General features: G+C 40.4%; 1 protein-coding gene across 2 annotated transcripts in view; it reads left to right on the forward strand.

Annotated features, from left to right (window-relative positions):
• The window catches only part of LOC116332915 (sodium/potassium/calcium exchanger 2), a 44,419-nt gene that overhangs the window by 13,932 nt on the left and 14,447 nt on the right, over positions 1-16,040 (forward strand). The window contains exons 2-4 of one of the 2 annotated variants that reach the window (XM_031756011.2): positions 6,476-6,584; positions 9,435-9,449; positions 15,113-15,163. In XM_031756011.2, coding sequence (XP_031611871.1) covers positions 6,476-6,584; positions 9,435-9,449; positions 15,113-15,163 — 175 coding nt within the window. The remainder of the gene's footprint in view (positions 1-6,475; positions 6,585-9,434; positions 9,450-15,112; positions 15,164-16,040) is intronic. The other variant, XM_039607896.1, reaches the window with a different exon arrangement.

Genomic DNA, 16,040 nt, shown 5'->3' on the forward strand with positions numbered 1-16,040 from the left:
GTGCATCTTTTCTCTCCATTCCTTGAAGATCATCATTATCGTCTCCCAGCAAAATGGGGGAGAGAGAGAGAAAAGGAGGGAGGGAGGGAGATGCTGCTCAGTCGTGCTGCTCAACAGTTTAGCTCTAACACGATGAGTCTAGATGGACAAATCTCAAAGGGTGTTCTGTCATGCTCTGACAGACAGGCTGCCTTCTAAGTACTTGCAGGCAATCGCCCGGAGCTGTGCAAGATTTCACTTTTTAAGTTCACTCAGCAAGCTGGGCGGTCTAGACAGACTTACATATGCTTTATTTTTAGTATGTCCATCTCTGCTTTGACTGCTAAACTAAGATTTACTGTAGTATCACGTTTAGCTCGTGACAGCAATCAAAATGTGAAAGGCCTGTTTGGGCCGAGTCCTTAAACCGCACCATGTTTGAGGTGTTAATGCCTTTTGGAAGATTTTTATGTCAGTTATCGACCATACAACAAGACTTATTCAGTCAAGTGTGCTAACAGAGCATTTAAGTCTATTCTCAGGTCATGAGTGAAATTCTAGTATTGTTGCAATTTATTCAGTTCAATTTTATTTATATAGCTCCAAAAAGTGTAGACCCTACAACAGGCATAGGCAACTCCAGGCCTCGAGTGTCGGTGTCCTGCAGGTTTTAGATCTCACCCTGGGTCAACACACCTGAATCAAATGATTAGTTCATTCCCAGGACTCCGGAGAACTTCAAGACATGTTGGGGAGGTAATTTAGCCATTTCAGTGAGCTGTGTTGGATTAAGGACACATCTAAAACCTGCAGGACACCGGCACTCGAGGCCTGGAGTTGGACACCCCTGCCCTACAATAATACAGAGGGAAACCCCAACAATCAAATGACCTGCCATGAGCAAGCACTTGGCAATAGTAGAAAGGATAAACTCCTTTTTAACAGGAGAAACCTCCAGTATATCTATCAGGGTGGGGCAGCCAACTGCTACAACTGATTGGATGTGAGGGGAGGGAGGCGGGACAAAAGACAGAGTGTGGAAGAGAGCCAGGGATTAATAATAACCAACAAATCCATGCAGAGTAAGCACATAGTGAGTGAAAAAAGGTGGAGAAGAAACACTGCAGCGCAACTAAGGGAGGATTCGGGGTGACCTGATCCAGTCCTAACTATACGCTTTGTTAAAAAGGAACGAGAGAGAGGCCTGAAAGCTGAAAGCTCTGCCTCCCATTCTACTTTTAAATATCCAAGAAACCACAAGTAAACGATCAGTCTGAGAGTGAAGTGCTCTGGGGTGATATGGTACTAGCAGGACTTTAAGATAAGATGGGGCCTGATTATTCAAGACTGTGTGTGTGAGGAGAAGGATTTTAAATTCAGTTCTGGATTTATACATCACACTATTTAGCAGGTATCAGTGTATGTGTGATGCTTCCATACAGTCTATAGATAATCCAGCCATCTGTTTTCTTCAGTTTTTCCAGTTCAGGGTCACGGTGGGGTTGGAGCCTATCCCAGCTGCCATAGGGTGAGAGGCGGGGAACACCTGTCACAAGGCTAACACAGAGAGACAGACAGCCATTCACACTCACATTCACACCTACAACCAATTTAGAATCAGCAGTTAACCTAACATGCATGCGTTTGGACTGTGGATAATCCTCAGTACCAATTTTAATACCTTGGGTTTTTATGGCAGATTACCTCCTAAACTATTTAATAAAAACATTTAAGGAAAAGTTAGACAGAGTCAGAGATTTTCCAATTTCTAACTGAACTATTTAGAGATGTGAGAGCTATTATTTTCCATAGATCTTGACTCAGGTAATCTTTAACATTTGTATCTTAAGCCATGGCTAAAGGAAGAAGTTTTTAAAACTTTCCTAGTTTCTCATGTGAAATTTTGCTAAGACTATAACTGTATTTTAGCCACTAGAATACAATAATATCTGAGGAAATTAAGTGGAGATGATACGGACAGTGGCTCTTAAGAATCCAAAAATTTTATGTCTCTACTGTTATCGCACTTTGTAATATATGTAGAGTGTAATAATGAGGATAGAGATATAAAGAATCATCTACAGCTGTGATGGATTTAATCAAACTCGATCGCTGGCAAACTCGAAACTGTATAAAAAGCTATTATTATTCTCCTGTGTAATTTGGCTTGGGTGTCAAAGCATAAAGGAAATGCAAATCAAATTCCTCCAGAAATAGACCACTTTTGTGCTCTCTGATTGCATATGAGAAAACCTATAATCCACCACTAATATTGGAAATTCAGGAGTTCCAGCTCTGCCTGCAACATCTGCTCAGATTCCTCTGAAAGTCCCTTCTTCATGGTTAAAAGTGGAGGTATTTTTTGCAGGATGTCACACCCTTCATCGATAATTCTGCACAAAGCAGTGTTACATGCATACGGCGGCGGATGGACATTTATCTCCCTTTGCTGATCCGCTTCCAAGAATGATCCTGATGTGACATTACGTAAGAGCTGGAAAGCAGAGCCGGGGGTATTAGAGAACACAAAAACTCCAGAGAACATACTAATCTCCCTATGTGATTATTAGTCATAATATTTAACGCTGGCTTAATGAGCGACCCATGGCATAATCTCTATCTGGCACATTCACCTGCTCTCTCCTAACCCTCCTAACTTGAATTTGAGGGAGTTAAATAGAATAATTATGCTAGACGGTGCAGTGAATTACCCTGAAGATGGGGCGGAGGGGGTTACAGTCGAAAGCTTTGTGGAAAATCTCAGGATTAGTTCAACTTCTGCTTAATTTTTGGGGCGAAATGTGTAATTTCAGCTCTCTCGTTTCTGCAATTGTTCAGTTGCCGCACAGCAGCAAAACTAATATATGGTAAATTATGAGCTGTTAAACAGAAACAGCGGGATACAGTGGGACGTGGTGGGTAATGACGTTCACAGGGACTGCAGTGGGGATTTTTCTTATAAATAGAGCACGCTAACAAGTCCAGCGTTTTTTCAATGTTCAATTTAATTAGTTTAAAAGTTTCTGTATTATTATCAAAAACGAAAGCGACACAATTTATTGCTCTTTTTTCATAAAAACAAGAAATCTGTTAACATCCCACCCCTGCTTCGTGTACAGTTAAAGCTTAATTCAATGCAGCGTCATTTAGAAAATTAATCAGCGTGTTGACAAGCTTGCAGGCCCTGTCTCGAAATTTGTGCGTTTACCCCGCATTTTTTTTAAAAACTCACAAGATCAAACCGAACCGGCGTCTGAATTTCATTGTACATCTTGCACCTTATCAATGCACACCAGTGCCGCCTCTTTCTACACACTGCTGTTTGAGACCGTGTAGGCAGCGAAACAAAGCCTCGGTGTTCTAAGATCTGAACAAAAGCTTTGTGTTTGTTCTCTTGCAGTTAGAAACAGAGGCCTTAAGCGACTGTTATTTCGCACACATTTTTGGAGATGAAGTGAGCACAGTTCTGTCAGGCGGTTGGTGAAAGGCTTTTGTTTCAAAAATAAACTGTGTTACAGTACTCTGCTGTACATGCCAAAAAGGCCTGCTGAGAACGATGGCAGGAAAATCGAGCGATTGTTAAAAAGGCTCGAGTCTCTTTGGCACGATCTGGCACTTTCTCCCCGGCAAAGTTTTTCACATTAAAACTGGCAGAACACACTTATTTGCTTACTTGGTGAGAGTTAGATGAGCTGATCAGTACGACTCTCTTAAGAGTCTCAGAAGTTATAAATACGAAGCTTCGGCCAGAGGCTCGTTAGCCCAACTTCTCACATTAAAACAGCTGCCACAAAGATTGTATAAAGAAAGATGCCACATGTTAATAAGATGCTAGTGGGTCCTTTTTTAAATTACAGGGCAGCTTGCTATTTCCTTCTAATCCTCAGTAAAGGGCTCAAGGAACTTTAAAGGTAGCTTGCATAACAACTGGAAAACTTTGAAACTGGTACATTATTTGGAAACCATCATCATCATCTCTGTTTTCCAGTCTACAGGCAATAGATAACCAGGTTTAACTTGATCGTTACCTTTACCTATACAAGTAAACACATATGTCTCAACATTTTAATAGTTTTTATGGCTATAGTCTAAGTATGTGCAGGCAATATATGTCTTCGTTTTAATTTTGATGTCTTATTTCTGAACAATCATGGTGACGAAATAACTGAGGCAAAGTTGTTACTGTGTTACATTTTATTTTTTGCTATAAATCAAGTACACCCCTTTTTCAAACTCACTCACTGTTAAGTTTGAGCTAACTGATAGAGCCTTTGGTGAATAATGGCTAAAGAAAAAGATTTCTGTAAGGCAACCTGTGGGGTTCTTTTTTTTCTTTCGCCATGAGCGAGCGAGTGTGTGTGTCTAGGTCCGCCAAACCCTATATAAGAGGTCTGTCTGCACCAAAAATACCTCTCGTCTGGACCACAGAATGTATATAAAAGATGGGCATAGCTTCTGGGTAAGAAGCCAATGCAGAAATGCCATAAATTGATATTTTTTCTAATGTTTGAGTACAAAAGAGGTCTGGTTGTGTAGAAGTCTATACGTTCCTCATTTCATTTGACTGTGGAGACAGTAAAAACGATCCTGATGAGTTTACATTTGTAGTATCGTAAAAAAAAAAAGTCATAAAGGAGGGTAACGCACATGTTTCACAAATCGCTAACCTACGAGTTGGCTCTTCAGTCAGATCTGCTCCTTTTTTGACAAAACGCAACGACGCGTACAGCAAAAACAGCCTGTGGCTTCACAACAGGCCTGCGGATGACATCATGGTTGCTATGTCCATCTTTTATCTACTTTAGTGCTGATTGGGCAGCCCTGTGTACTCCACCACCTCCATCTTTGTTTTTTTTTTACATTTATTTGTTTAAGACACTGCTTTTAAAGTTCAATACATGCAAGTAACCGCATTTAATAATCACAATCTCAGTGTTAAACAACCATTTTGCCATAGCAAGCCGCCTTAACTCTTCTCCTATACTTTCACACAGCAACAAGAGGCACCTTAAATTCTGATGCGAGTTGACATCCTTGACTTAAATGACTCAAATCGAAATGACATATTTGAATGTATTTCAAGGAAATTCAAGTCGACACGTTCTAATCCTGCTCAGCTTGTGACTGACACAGTAGGCAGGCACAGCAGTGGGGAGGAATCTGTCCCTCAAGTCTTGTCCACTTGCATCACAGTCAGTCGTCACCGTCACTGTTACTGTGCCGTAATGTCTTTCTCTACCGTCTCTTCGTCTTGTCTGTGTGGTTGTGTGAGGCTTGCTTCACATCTGTGTCTTGTTTTCTCTTTCTCTTCCTCTTCCCCCCTTTTATACTTCCTCTTCTCTTTGTGTTGGATGAGAAGGCAAGTCCTGGGGCGCCAGAGGATGACGGCAAGTTGTCGGTAGGTCCTGTCTGATTGACACTCCCGCGTCTTCTTCTGTGTTTGTCCCTGTTTCTGTGTAGATGTATTAGAGCAACTTCTGTTTCTCCCGCCATACTGTGAAAAAGACATGTACACTGTTATCTCTAACCCTCAGCCTCCCTCTGTGCCGAGAGTTGCTCCGTCTGTTTCCCAAAGCACTTCCTTTGCAACAGTTGCATTTGTGCGCAGCATGTAAAAGGCAATCGAGGAGGAAGCCTGGATTCTCAAAAACCACTTTTAATGCTTACGCAGTTCCAGCAGGTACAAGAGCTTCCATCCCGAATGCAAAGAAAGCAGATAAAAGAGCAGATGGACATTCACCGGCGTCGTACTGAGAATCTACAACTTTCTAACCCTCACACGAGTCGTGCCGTTCCGCTTGTCTCTCTTGCCTCCCGCTCACACCCATGGGAGGCTGTGAATTAGCACCTGACACCTCCTTTGCCTACGCGTCACCTCTGAGGAGCAAAAGGTGGACACATTCGCAGCAAGCAGCTGTCACCTGCAACGGTGCCTAATTTCCCACAATTCTCAAGTTCCACCTCGGCTGCTGGAGCGACCTTGGCGAGGGTTGTTTTTTTGGTTTTTTTCTTCCGCAAAAGGAACTCAAAAAATGCCACACTAAGTGTAAATGCCTGTGACAAGCCCACGAGGCTTATATTTTTAAGAAGCTGTAGTACTTTATGATTTTTTTTTAAACTCGGTTGCAGGTTCTGCTTAGGGTTTTTTATATAAAAGAGGATTAGGGAATCATATTCCAACTGGAAGCTTAATTGAAGGTGGTAGCACATCATATGCTCATGGACAAACATTGCAGTGACACGAATCCTTCTTTCTGTGATTAAAATGCTGTGAATTTCACAACAGTCAAAGCACCAGGTCCCTAGAATGATCTTCCCTCTAATGTAAAAATGAATAAGCCTACAAAACAGCGTGGTTTCCCACATTTAGCTCAATACTCTTGGATTAGAAATGGCTTTAGAGGAGTGCTCGCATTAAGGACATTTACTGGATACTGAAAGATTCCCATCCCCTGCAGTAGCAGAATATTTGACTGACGCTTGTCTCCCCTCACAGGCGCGGCCTCGCCTTCAAAGGGGAGGTAGTTCTGCCTCGCTGCACAACAGCTTGATGCGGAACAGCATTTTCCAGCTGATGATCCACACGTTGGACCCTTTAAGTGAAGGTAAACTGCACACAAAAAGAAGTTTGTAACACAAAAGACATACAGCACAGATATTCTTTTTTTTAACTGTCCAACATTATGTATTTCCAGATTGACCGAGCCTGGATCTTGTCTTCATTCTTGTCTTTAACTCTTAAAATTGTATTTTGAGACGTGTCAGAAGTGGATTAACTAAAAACATGTAATTTCTTCCACAGGAAGAGTGCTGTTGAGCTCACATTTTCTTAACCAATGAATAACAGCGCAGAGTGTTATGATGAAAATGTTGGCTTTTATCTATTCACGAGCTCCCCACGTACTTCTTTAAACACAGAAGCTCCACTGTTAACATTGAAAAGTACTTGTACAGTCCCTGTGTTGTTTGTACATTTATTTAAAAAACGGTCCATGTAAGACAAAGCGCACTCGGTGCTGAGGTGAAACACCGTTCTCCTTTAATCCAAGTCCATCAGCTTAGCTAAGAAAAACGTTAAAAAAAGGCGTCAGCGTCAGTGCTCGGCACAGGGGATGAATATGTTAATATGCCGGGTGAGGCGCGGTGTCATTCTATTCTCAACCCATCCTGAACATGATGAAGGAAAAATGAAAAATGTTTATGAAAAGCAAACAGGGAGCATGACAAATCCTGATCCTTAAAAATGAATATTAATGTTAAATGCCGAATCCATCTTACTAGCCGATGTCATTTTTCCTCATCTTTTTCTTCCACCTTTTTGGTTTTCATGAAAGTTTACATTCAGTTTGGTTTGTTTGGCTGAAAAAAAGCATCACTGTCAATACACAGTAAAATATCGCATAGGTCCTAGAGCAATGTGTGTTAGCACAAAAACAGGCTAAATATTTTCCTTCTGGATTGATAGGACTGCATTAGCAATTGGCTGCTCTGTAGTCCAGAGGCATTTCAGCTTTCTCTGAAATGACTTTACTTTGCTTGAAAGCCAAGCTTGGAATGAGTCAGCTCAGGAAAGATTAATAAGCCTTAAAGTGCCCATTAACATGCATCAAATCGCTGTCGTACACTGAATCCAAGGCGTCCTGTCTCTGAGTGTATTCATCATCCCATCGTAGTGATTAATGGTAAATCACAGCCTGAGTGCAAGTCTGGAAGACCACTGTTGTGTATGCATGCATGTATATATGTACAAGTTACACATAATCCACCCAGTTGGGTCATATTAGTGTCTTTTTCAAGGCATCTGATAGTAGTATTCACTAAGTTAGGCTAAGTTATGCGTGCAAGACATGGATTGAACTCTTTGTTTTCTCTTTGTTTTAACTGATTTATTTATTTGTGTCCAAAATAGGTTCCTATTTGCAGAAACAAAGTTTTTAAAATGGTCAAACCTACTTTAGTATGAAAGCAGCCGAGATGGCAGGACATACCAAATTGGATTGATGAAGTCTTCTGGCAAATTAACGGCTGGAAATTAATTCGCTGAAACAACATCTACAGTGTGACATGACACAATCAATGAATTCATTATTGTCAAGAACAAAAGCAACACGTTGGGCTTCCAATGATTTGCATGTATTATTTTGAAATTTCCATGTAGCACATCGGAAAGTTTTCCTCGTACTCCAATGGACATGTACCCGTGATAAGTACAGACTTAAGTACATCTGAAAAAGCACTTATCAGAGGCCTCATTTCCTTGGAACGCTTAACAACTTCATTGGCTGCAGGACTGCAAAGGCCCAATCAAGACAGACCCTATTGGGAGATGAGCAAATGTGTTCTATAACCATTTACTGGCATCATTAATGCAAAGGAGCGTTTACTGGGTGAGCTTACGGCATAGAGAAAGACGAACAGGTGCATCCATTTTAGTTGGAGGCTTGTGCTGTGTGTCCTTGTGTGCTCTTAGGCATTAAGTGTAGCTCAGCAGGGACGTGGGGAGCTGGCAGAGCTCCTTCCATACATTTTTCATTCGCATTTCTCAAAATAAGTTGTTCAGGCTTCAGTGCTGAAAGGCTCTTGTGCTAGTACTGAGAGCTGGTTAGCTTTTGGTTATTAGAGTTTTAGCGATTTAGAGTTTGTTAGTTTGTGTGTGTGTGTGTGTGTGTGTGTGTGTGTGTGTGTGGTCCTTGTATTGCAAACATTGTGGGGACTGAAGTGTTTTTACACATTATGGGGACAAAAGCAAATAACAGCAACAATATGATGTAAATCATATTTTCAAGGGAAGACAAGTTTAATTTGAGGACAGGATTAGGTTAGAGCTTCCTTTCTTCTGCTCTGTTTTGTCTGTAGTGACCACAAAAATTTAAATGGCCTGCGGTAGTTTGAATACAATCTATCTGTGTTGTTTCTTCAGCGTATGCCTTCATTGCAAAGTGCATTTTATCTCTAAACATGTAAAACCTAAGATTTTAAATCTATGTGTGGCAATGTATATGTTTCTGTCATATCATGGGGATATGATTATTCACTTTGTTGCCCAGAGTTAGATGAGAATAACTGCACTCATATTTATTTGTTATTAGGACACAGCTACACATAGGATAACAGTAACAGTGTTTTTTTAGCCATGCTACATGAGCTAAATGCTACATGCTACATGAGCTAAGCTAGCATCTCCTTCCTTCTGTCCCTTTTAATGCTTAGCCTAAAAACAGAGGAGTAGTACCTACCTTCTCATCTAACTCTCTGCAAAGCGTCCAAAATAAGTTTTCTTGAGTTAATTTAATGCCATGAATGAAGAGCTAATGACATTTACTTTAACACAACCCTTTCTCATCTTGGAAATACCTATCAATGATTAAATGTTCGCTATTGGACTAAATATCACCTGGATTTATCTTGTCTCTGTTTCTGTCTTCTTATTTCTCTTTCGTTTACTGTCCCTTCAGAATTTGCTGACTCTGGTGAGTTACTCCTCTAATTTCTGTATCTCCCCCTACTCCAAAAAAAATATGTTTGTTCTCATTCCAACAGCCTGGAGGCAACTCTTGTGCCCAGTGTGTCCCTTATGTATACATTTCCTAAGCGCCGATGTGCTGTATGTCAATTCTGTACCGTACCATCCCTGCAGACTCTCTTCTTCAGATATCTCATTCTCTCCTGTGGATGCTTTTTCCCTGGAAACCCTCTGTTACCATTTCTACATTGTTTTCCCCATCGTCCCTAATCCTCTCTCTCCTCTTACGAACTCCTTTGTGATTTTTAGCTTTATAAGTGCTGTTCTTTGTGAGACACATTCAGGCCCAAAATAAGTGTTTTGGGTTTTCCTGTCAACATCGTATGTCACTCTAGGTCTGTGAGGCTAAGCAGATGTTTAAGCAGACAGATTTTGCTGTGAGAAACAGACAGAGTAAGTGTGTCAGCCTTTTGCTTAGGTCATGAAACGGCCTATCTGGAAGACGGGGAAATGCTGTCAGTTGATTTCTCAGCCCTTTTTACATCCCCGTGGTCAGAATTCTGGTTAAGCTAGATGGAGCAATTAACCAGTGGACTGAAAGTGTTTCTTGTACAGCCTTTTACAATTAGCTGTGGACAAAAAACTATCAGCATTTAAATTTAGCTTAAAAAACAGCAGCTTTCTTGATGTTGTTGAGGTGAATCCCCTACAGTTTAATAATAGACCTTAGAACGTGCATGTTTTTCATTGCAGGGAACATTGTATTAGTCTGGTACACTTAGTTCTGGGCACAAGGACCAGCATCTTTTTTTTTCCATCAGTGTGGAGCTACAAACAATATCACTTAGGAGTGGCATCAAATATTGAACTACTCAGAGAGAATGGCCAGGAGAAGGGAAGAGTGGCTCTAACTCTACTGTCTGAACCCTCAACAGACAACTGAAACAAGTTTCCCAAAACAGTACTCAGAATTCAGGCTGCGTGCTTCAGTAAAATGTATCACTCCGAGATCTGAACTGTGGTACTGAGTCTGTGCTTTTCCATAGCTGCAGTTGACCTCAGTAATCTTGTTAGGTTTTTTTCCTGAGGTAGACGGGAAGTTTTGCATAGGCTGGGCAAATAATAGACAAACTCTCTAAATTTGGGTCAACTAAAACACAATCATTTCAGCAGATAGCCTGTTTTTTCAGTAAACTAGTGAGACCAAAGGGGTTGTTTTCTTAAAAATTTTAGATGCTGATATAGAAGAAAATTAGCAAAGGGCAGCAAATTAGGTCCACATGTGTGTTTGTACCGAACTACAGAAAACACCCCTTAAATTACACGAGGGTCTGAATTTTCAGTGCAGTTATTATTAAAACAGCCATTTAGCATGAGGGTTAATCCATTCTTCCAGCAAGCATTTCCAGTTTTCCCCACATAGCTGCCTTGCCCGCCAGCAGTACCGTCTGTGCCGTGACCCAGAGCTCCATCGATTACATGGTTCAATAATGCACTCACTGTCACTGACCTACCAACCCTTGGGCAACGGAAATATATTTTCCACGTATGCAGATATAGTCTATTGACATTTTGGGTTAGATTTTTTTTTTTGTATCAACTTAACAATGTTCATAAAACATATATAGCAAAAGAAAATAAGCTGAAATATAAGATGACATGGTAGCATATTTACTGTAGAATATAATCAGAAGAGATATTGTTTCATATCCTGCAGGAATGTGAAACTAATTTTACATTGTGGGCTACATACAGCCCACTTAGACCTTACGCCGGCTAGACGAGTGAAACGCCCTTTCTGTCAGTGTAAAGAAGTTTAACTACACATTGAATCCCTGAGATAGCGTCATGTAAAAAACAGAAGTGCAATTTCAACGGCGCGTCTCACTTTTTCTATATAATAGAGAAATGCTGCTGGAGTAAATGGAGGAAATAAATGTATAAAATTACACAAAAAATTCTCTTAGCTAAGTTTTTGTTAATTATCAGAAATTGTCCTGTTATTTTTTTTTTATTTTTATTTTTTTTACTGTGGACCCACTGTAAAAATGATATATTTCTATAGTTATAGTGAAAAAAGTTTCCTGTCATTTGAATGTTTAGCTATTACTCAGATACTTTGGTATTGTATAAAAAGCTATGAGAGGAAAATCTGTGCTCTTCTTCATATTTTCCAGTAGGCCAGTTTGGAGTCTTTGGCGGGCCGATTATGGCCGCCAAGCCTTATGTTTGACACCCCTGATAGATAGTTTGACTTGATTTCTTGCTGGTGTCGTAGGAGCCATAGACATAAAGTTAATGTAATTTAGCTTAGCATAAAAACTGTAACCAAGTAGTTAGCCGGCCTCTGTTCAAACGTAACCAAATACTACGCATATGTCACACCCCCTCCCATGCCCTCTGAGCCACCCCGCACTGGGTGGGTGAAAGAATCAATGCTAAAAGCCTTTTTGCTTTTGCACAGGCTGTGAATTTCCCTGACACTCCAACCCCCAGCAGACAGAGCGGACTTGCACACACACGCACACACACTCTCACGCATGGCTCACCAGAGGTTTAGAGGTCACACCACAAGGACAAGAGGTCCCTCGGTAAACAACAACAACAAGCCTCGCTCTCTCTATGGAGTTACAGCGGGTGGCCCGTGCAGGCAGTGATTGTGTCTGGGGATAATTGCCCTCAGGGCAGCTTTGTAGAGACTGGACGTAGAGTGGTAGTGCACTTCAAACCAAAAATAATATAATGATATGGGATTGAGACGCTTGTCAAGTAGCGCCGCATATGAGCAAGACATTTTGCAATGAAATATGATTTCATCTCATTAGATTGTGTTTTCATGGCTGCCAAGTCTCACATTTGGCATGAGATTTTCACCATAATCCTCTCACACGCTAGCAGAGTGGTCGCCCACTGTTGGATATTAGTGTGAACGATGTAGGCATGTGGGTGGGAACATATAAAGTGCTTATTGTACTGATGCCTACTACATGGCAAAAGCTACAAATCAGTACTTGCAGAGTTAGGGTTAACCAAAAGGTTTATATTAACTTATTTAGGAAGGTCAAAAATATCAACTTAGTACCGTCAGCTGAATCAGATAAAGAGGTCAGATAGGGGTCAGACAGAAACACTGCAGCACAATAAGTGAGGCATAAAAGGACAAAGCGATTTAAAACATTTAAATTATTTTTAAATGACATGTGGTTTAATGGTAGTGTTTCAAATGAAGTTTTTCGTCTTGTTCCAAGTCCATTGTTTGTACTCTATAAAAAATAGTGTTCGAAACAGCTTCTTGGTTCTTCGTCATCGAGATTAGCCGCCTTGATGATTCAGTCTAATGGCTGTTTGAAACAGGAGAGTGGATTTTACATAAGCAAACAGAAAGATTTCCAAGAATAGCTTTAATGAAAAGGTACATGTTATTCTACTTTGTTGCCAGTGAGGTCCTTCCAATGATGGCGTTTGGTTAAACTTGCTATAGTAAGTAGAACATGCCATGTTCTCTTTAGTTGAAAATAGTTGCTCGCGCTTGCTGACTTCTTTTCGAGGTAGTTTTTTGTGATGGTTCAGGATTCAGGCTGTTTCATGTGCTTCCCAGTCTTTATGTAATCCCAGACTGGCTCCACGATGTGAACATCAGACCTTGTGGGGGGCATGTGCTGCAGGACTCTTTATTTTTGTTGGTGCTGAGCATAGTTTTTTGCAACTGTATGTTTGGGGGTAATTTCAGCATAGTACGTAGAATGAATTTGGAACCAGACCAATATGTTTTGCATGGTGGATAAAAATGTAAAGCTCTAGAATGTTTCCTCTTATGAGCAATCAAAAGCAAATACTGTGAATGGCTTTATTTAACATTTTACACCCCTGACATATAGGTTAAAACACCAGTTGAAGTACATGGGTAGAAGAAACAAGGAAGGGGAATTTAAAAGTCTGGTTGTGAGATTTCATGAAGATGTAAAAGTATATAGGAAGATTGGTGCATTGCTAAAAATAAGTAGGAGTGCAGCAGCAGTAATCAAGGGATATAGAGGGAGCCTTAGTACCACTAATCAGAGTCTCAATGGCCTTCTTTCTAAAAAACACTCCAAGGACAGTACAGCACTTGTACAGTCTAGCTCTGAAGATCAAGGCAATTGCTTCATATTTGGCAAAGGAATTCTGAGTTTGCTGGAAATCAGAGTTTCTGTGAAAGCTTACACAATCAGAAGGCCACTGCATAAAACCCACCTATATGAAATAACAATACTTACTTTTTGGCAGAAAACTATGAGATCGGACTTTGATAAATATCCTTAAAAGAAGAAGCCTGTTGAATATCGGGAAGACGTGCTCTGGTAAGATGAAAGCAAGATAAGCGAGTTCAGCTTAGATGGACTTCGGCACGCTTGGGGTGCCAGGACCGCAAACGGTGAATGCATGCTCCCAGTAGTGAAGCATGGAGGTGAGGCGGTGACGATACTTGGCTGCATGAGTGCAAAAAGTGATAAGGGATGACATTTATCAATGCCACCATGAATGTCTGTGGATATGCCAGATTACCTCATAAGATGATTCTCATATTCTTGAAGCCAGGCAGAAGAGGAACACGATCCAAAGCATGCTGCCAAAATTTTCTAAAGAAGAACAAAGACTATGGACAAGTTGGTCTTGCTTGGTGTTAATTGGTTGGTGTTACTTTTTCTGAATTTGCATGTGGCGTGGAAAGACAAACCCCCATGCAGAGAGAGCTTCTGGAAAGTAATGGCTCATGAATTAAAAAGATATGAATCTTAAAGTCAGTCAGGATAAGCTTCAGTGGCCCCGTGTCCCTGAATTGGACAAGCAGTTAAGAAAGGATGGATGGATTTCATAAATCTCAGTAATGTGTGCTGACTTCTGGACCTGTATTGTTAATTCTGGTCAGAAGGGAATATAACTACTGTCTGTAGTTAAGTTAGTTTATCTACGTAACATAAACTTACTGTTCTATTTAAAGCGAATCATCGCTTCATTGGCCATTTATTGTTGAAACAGCGTGGGAGGCAGAAGTCTGCGGTCCGGTGTCCTCTGCTCAGCTGCTTCGCGTTCAGCTGTTGCTGCAGGTTTGAATTCCCAGCTAATTCATCATGCCGATGTGCTGACTGTCTATTTACTGTAGCATGGAAGAACTGCAGCAGTAAGGGAATCAAATTAATTGTTCGGGTTTCATTGTGGGAATAAAATGCCGAATCATCAAGCCCCTGAATAAGCTTGTGCGCAGAGGAGAGGAGGACTCATCATTTTGTTGCATGTTGACCCAGTATATTCTCTTCTGACTGTCCTCTTCTGTTTGTTTTCAATATATCTTTTTATGAACCTCTGATCATTTTTTTTAATGGTGGTATACTGATCGCCCCTTCCCCCTCCCTTTACCGTTGGCAGGCTCTTTATCAGACTGAGTTACCGAAAGACTCTTGATGTTTTGTATTTGCAGTTGAGTCCTTGCTTTGTCTTTGCACTTATGCAGTGATGACTTGGGGAGATTTTGTCTCTCTGTATGTGACTTCTTGTGCTTCTTGTGTGACTCTCTGTACAGAATGTGATGTACGTAGAACCAGCAGATCTGTCTTGTTCTGTCATGTTCACTCTTTTCCTTTTCTCTGTGTGTTTGTTGCCTTACCCTTGTCTTTTGCTGTGATGTTGTAGAGCTTGGGACTTATGGGAAACTAAAATATTATCACTCAATGACTGAGGAAGGTAAGCCTGAAAGTTTTCATTACTTGATTCTTTGAGACAGCTTCTGTCATCCCTCTTGTTTTTATATCATCTTCATCACGAAGCAACACATCCAGCCCCATTTTTTTTGGTGTTTTTTTTTGCCTGTGATACACAGTTTGCATAATTTTGCTTTAAGTTGATAATCTCGCTGAGATTTCACTGGCATAAGTGCAAATCATAGTAGCCATGCCATTTTTTTATTGTACTTTTTGTTCCCATTTTTGGTTTTTGGCGTATTTTTATATTTTCTCCCCTAAGAATATGTACATACATATTGTGTGTTACTGTGTGTAGTGTTATTATGACATTTTATTTATTAGGTATTTTCCAAAAATTTCTAAATTTGCTTCTTTTGTTTGACGTTGTGTAAATTAAGACATGCATAATGCAGGCTGGTTTAACCACAAACACACACTTACACAGCCAATATTGCATTCAGAAAACACACAAGGTCTTTTTAACATTTTCTCGTCTTTGCTTGTTTTTCCCTGTTACCCATCTGCGTCTCTTAGCAATACAGCACATCATCCATTCCCCAGCACTTACTTCGAGGTTACACTTGCACCAGAAGCAACGTTTCTGAATTTGGCAAACTGGAGTGACTAATCCACCCAGTGGTTGTGTAACAGGCAGAGATGACAACGTTTTTTAACCCACACTTCACAAACTGGTCTCTTTTTTAAGCAGTGTTAAATATTTTTGAAGTTAAAGAATTTAACTAAACATTAACTGTGTTTTTTTTAAAATTCCTTTAAAATAGCAATTTATACATTTCCTATACATAGCAATCACATATTTATAATTTGAGTGGCGTGTTAGTTTTGGTATTTGTGCTTTTATTCTAAAACAAAGTGAC

This window comes from Oreochromis aureus, linkage group 3, assembly GCF_013358895.1.
Source record: "Oreochromis aureus strain Israel breed Guangdong linkage group 3, ZZ_aureus, whole genome shotgun sequence".
Lineage (NCBI taxonomy): Eukaryota > Metazoa > Chordata > Actinopteri > Cichliformes > Cichlidae > Oreochromis > Oreochromis aureus.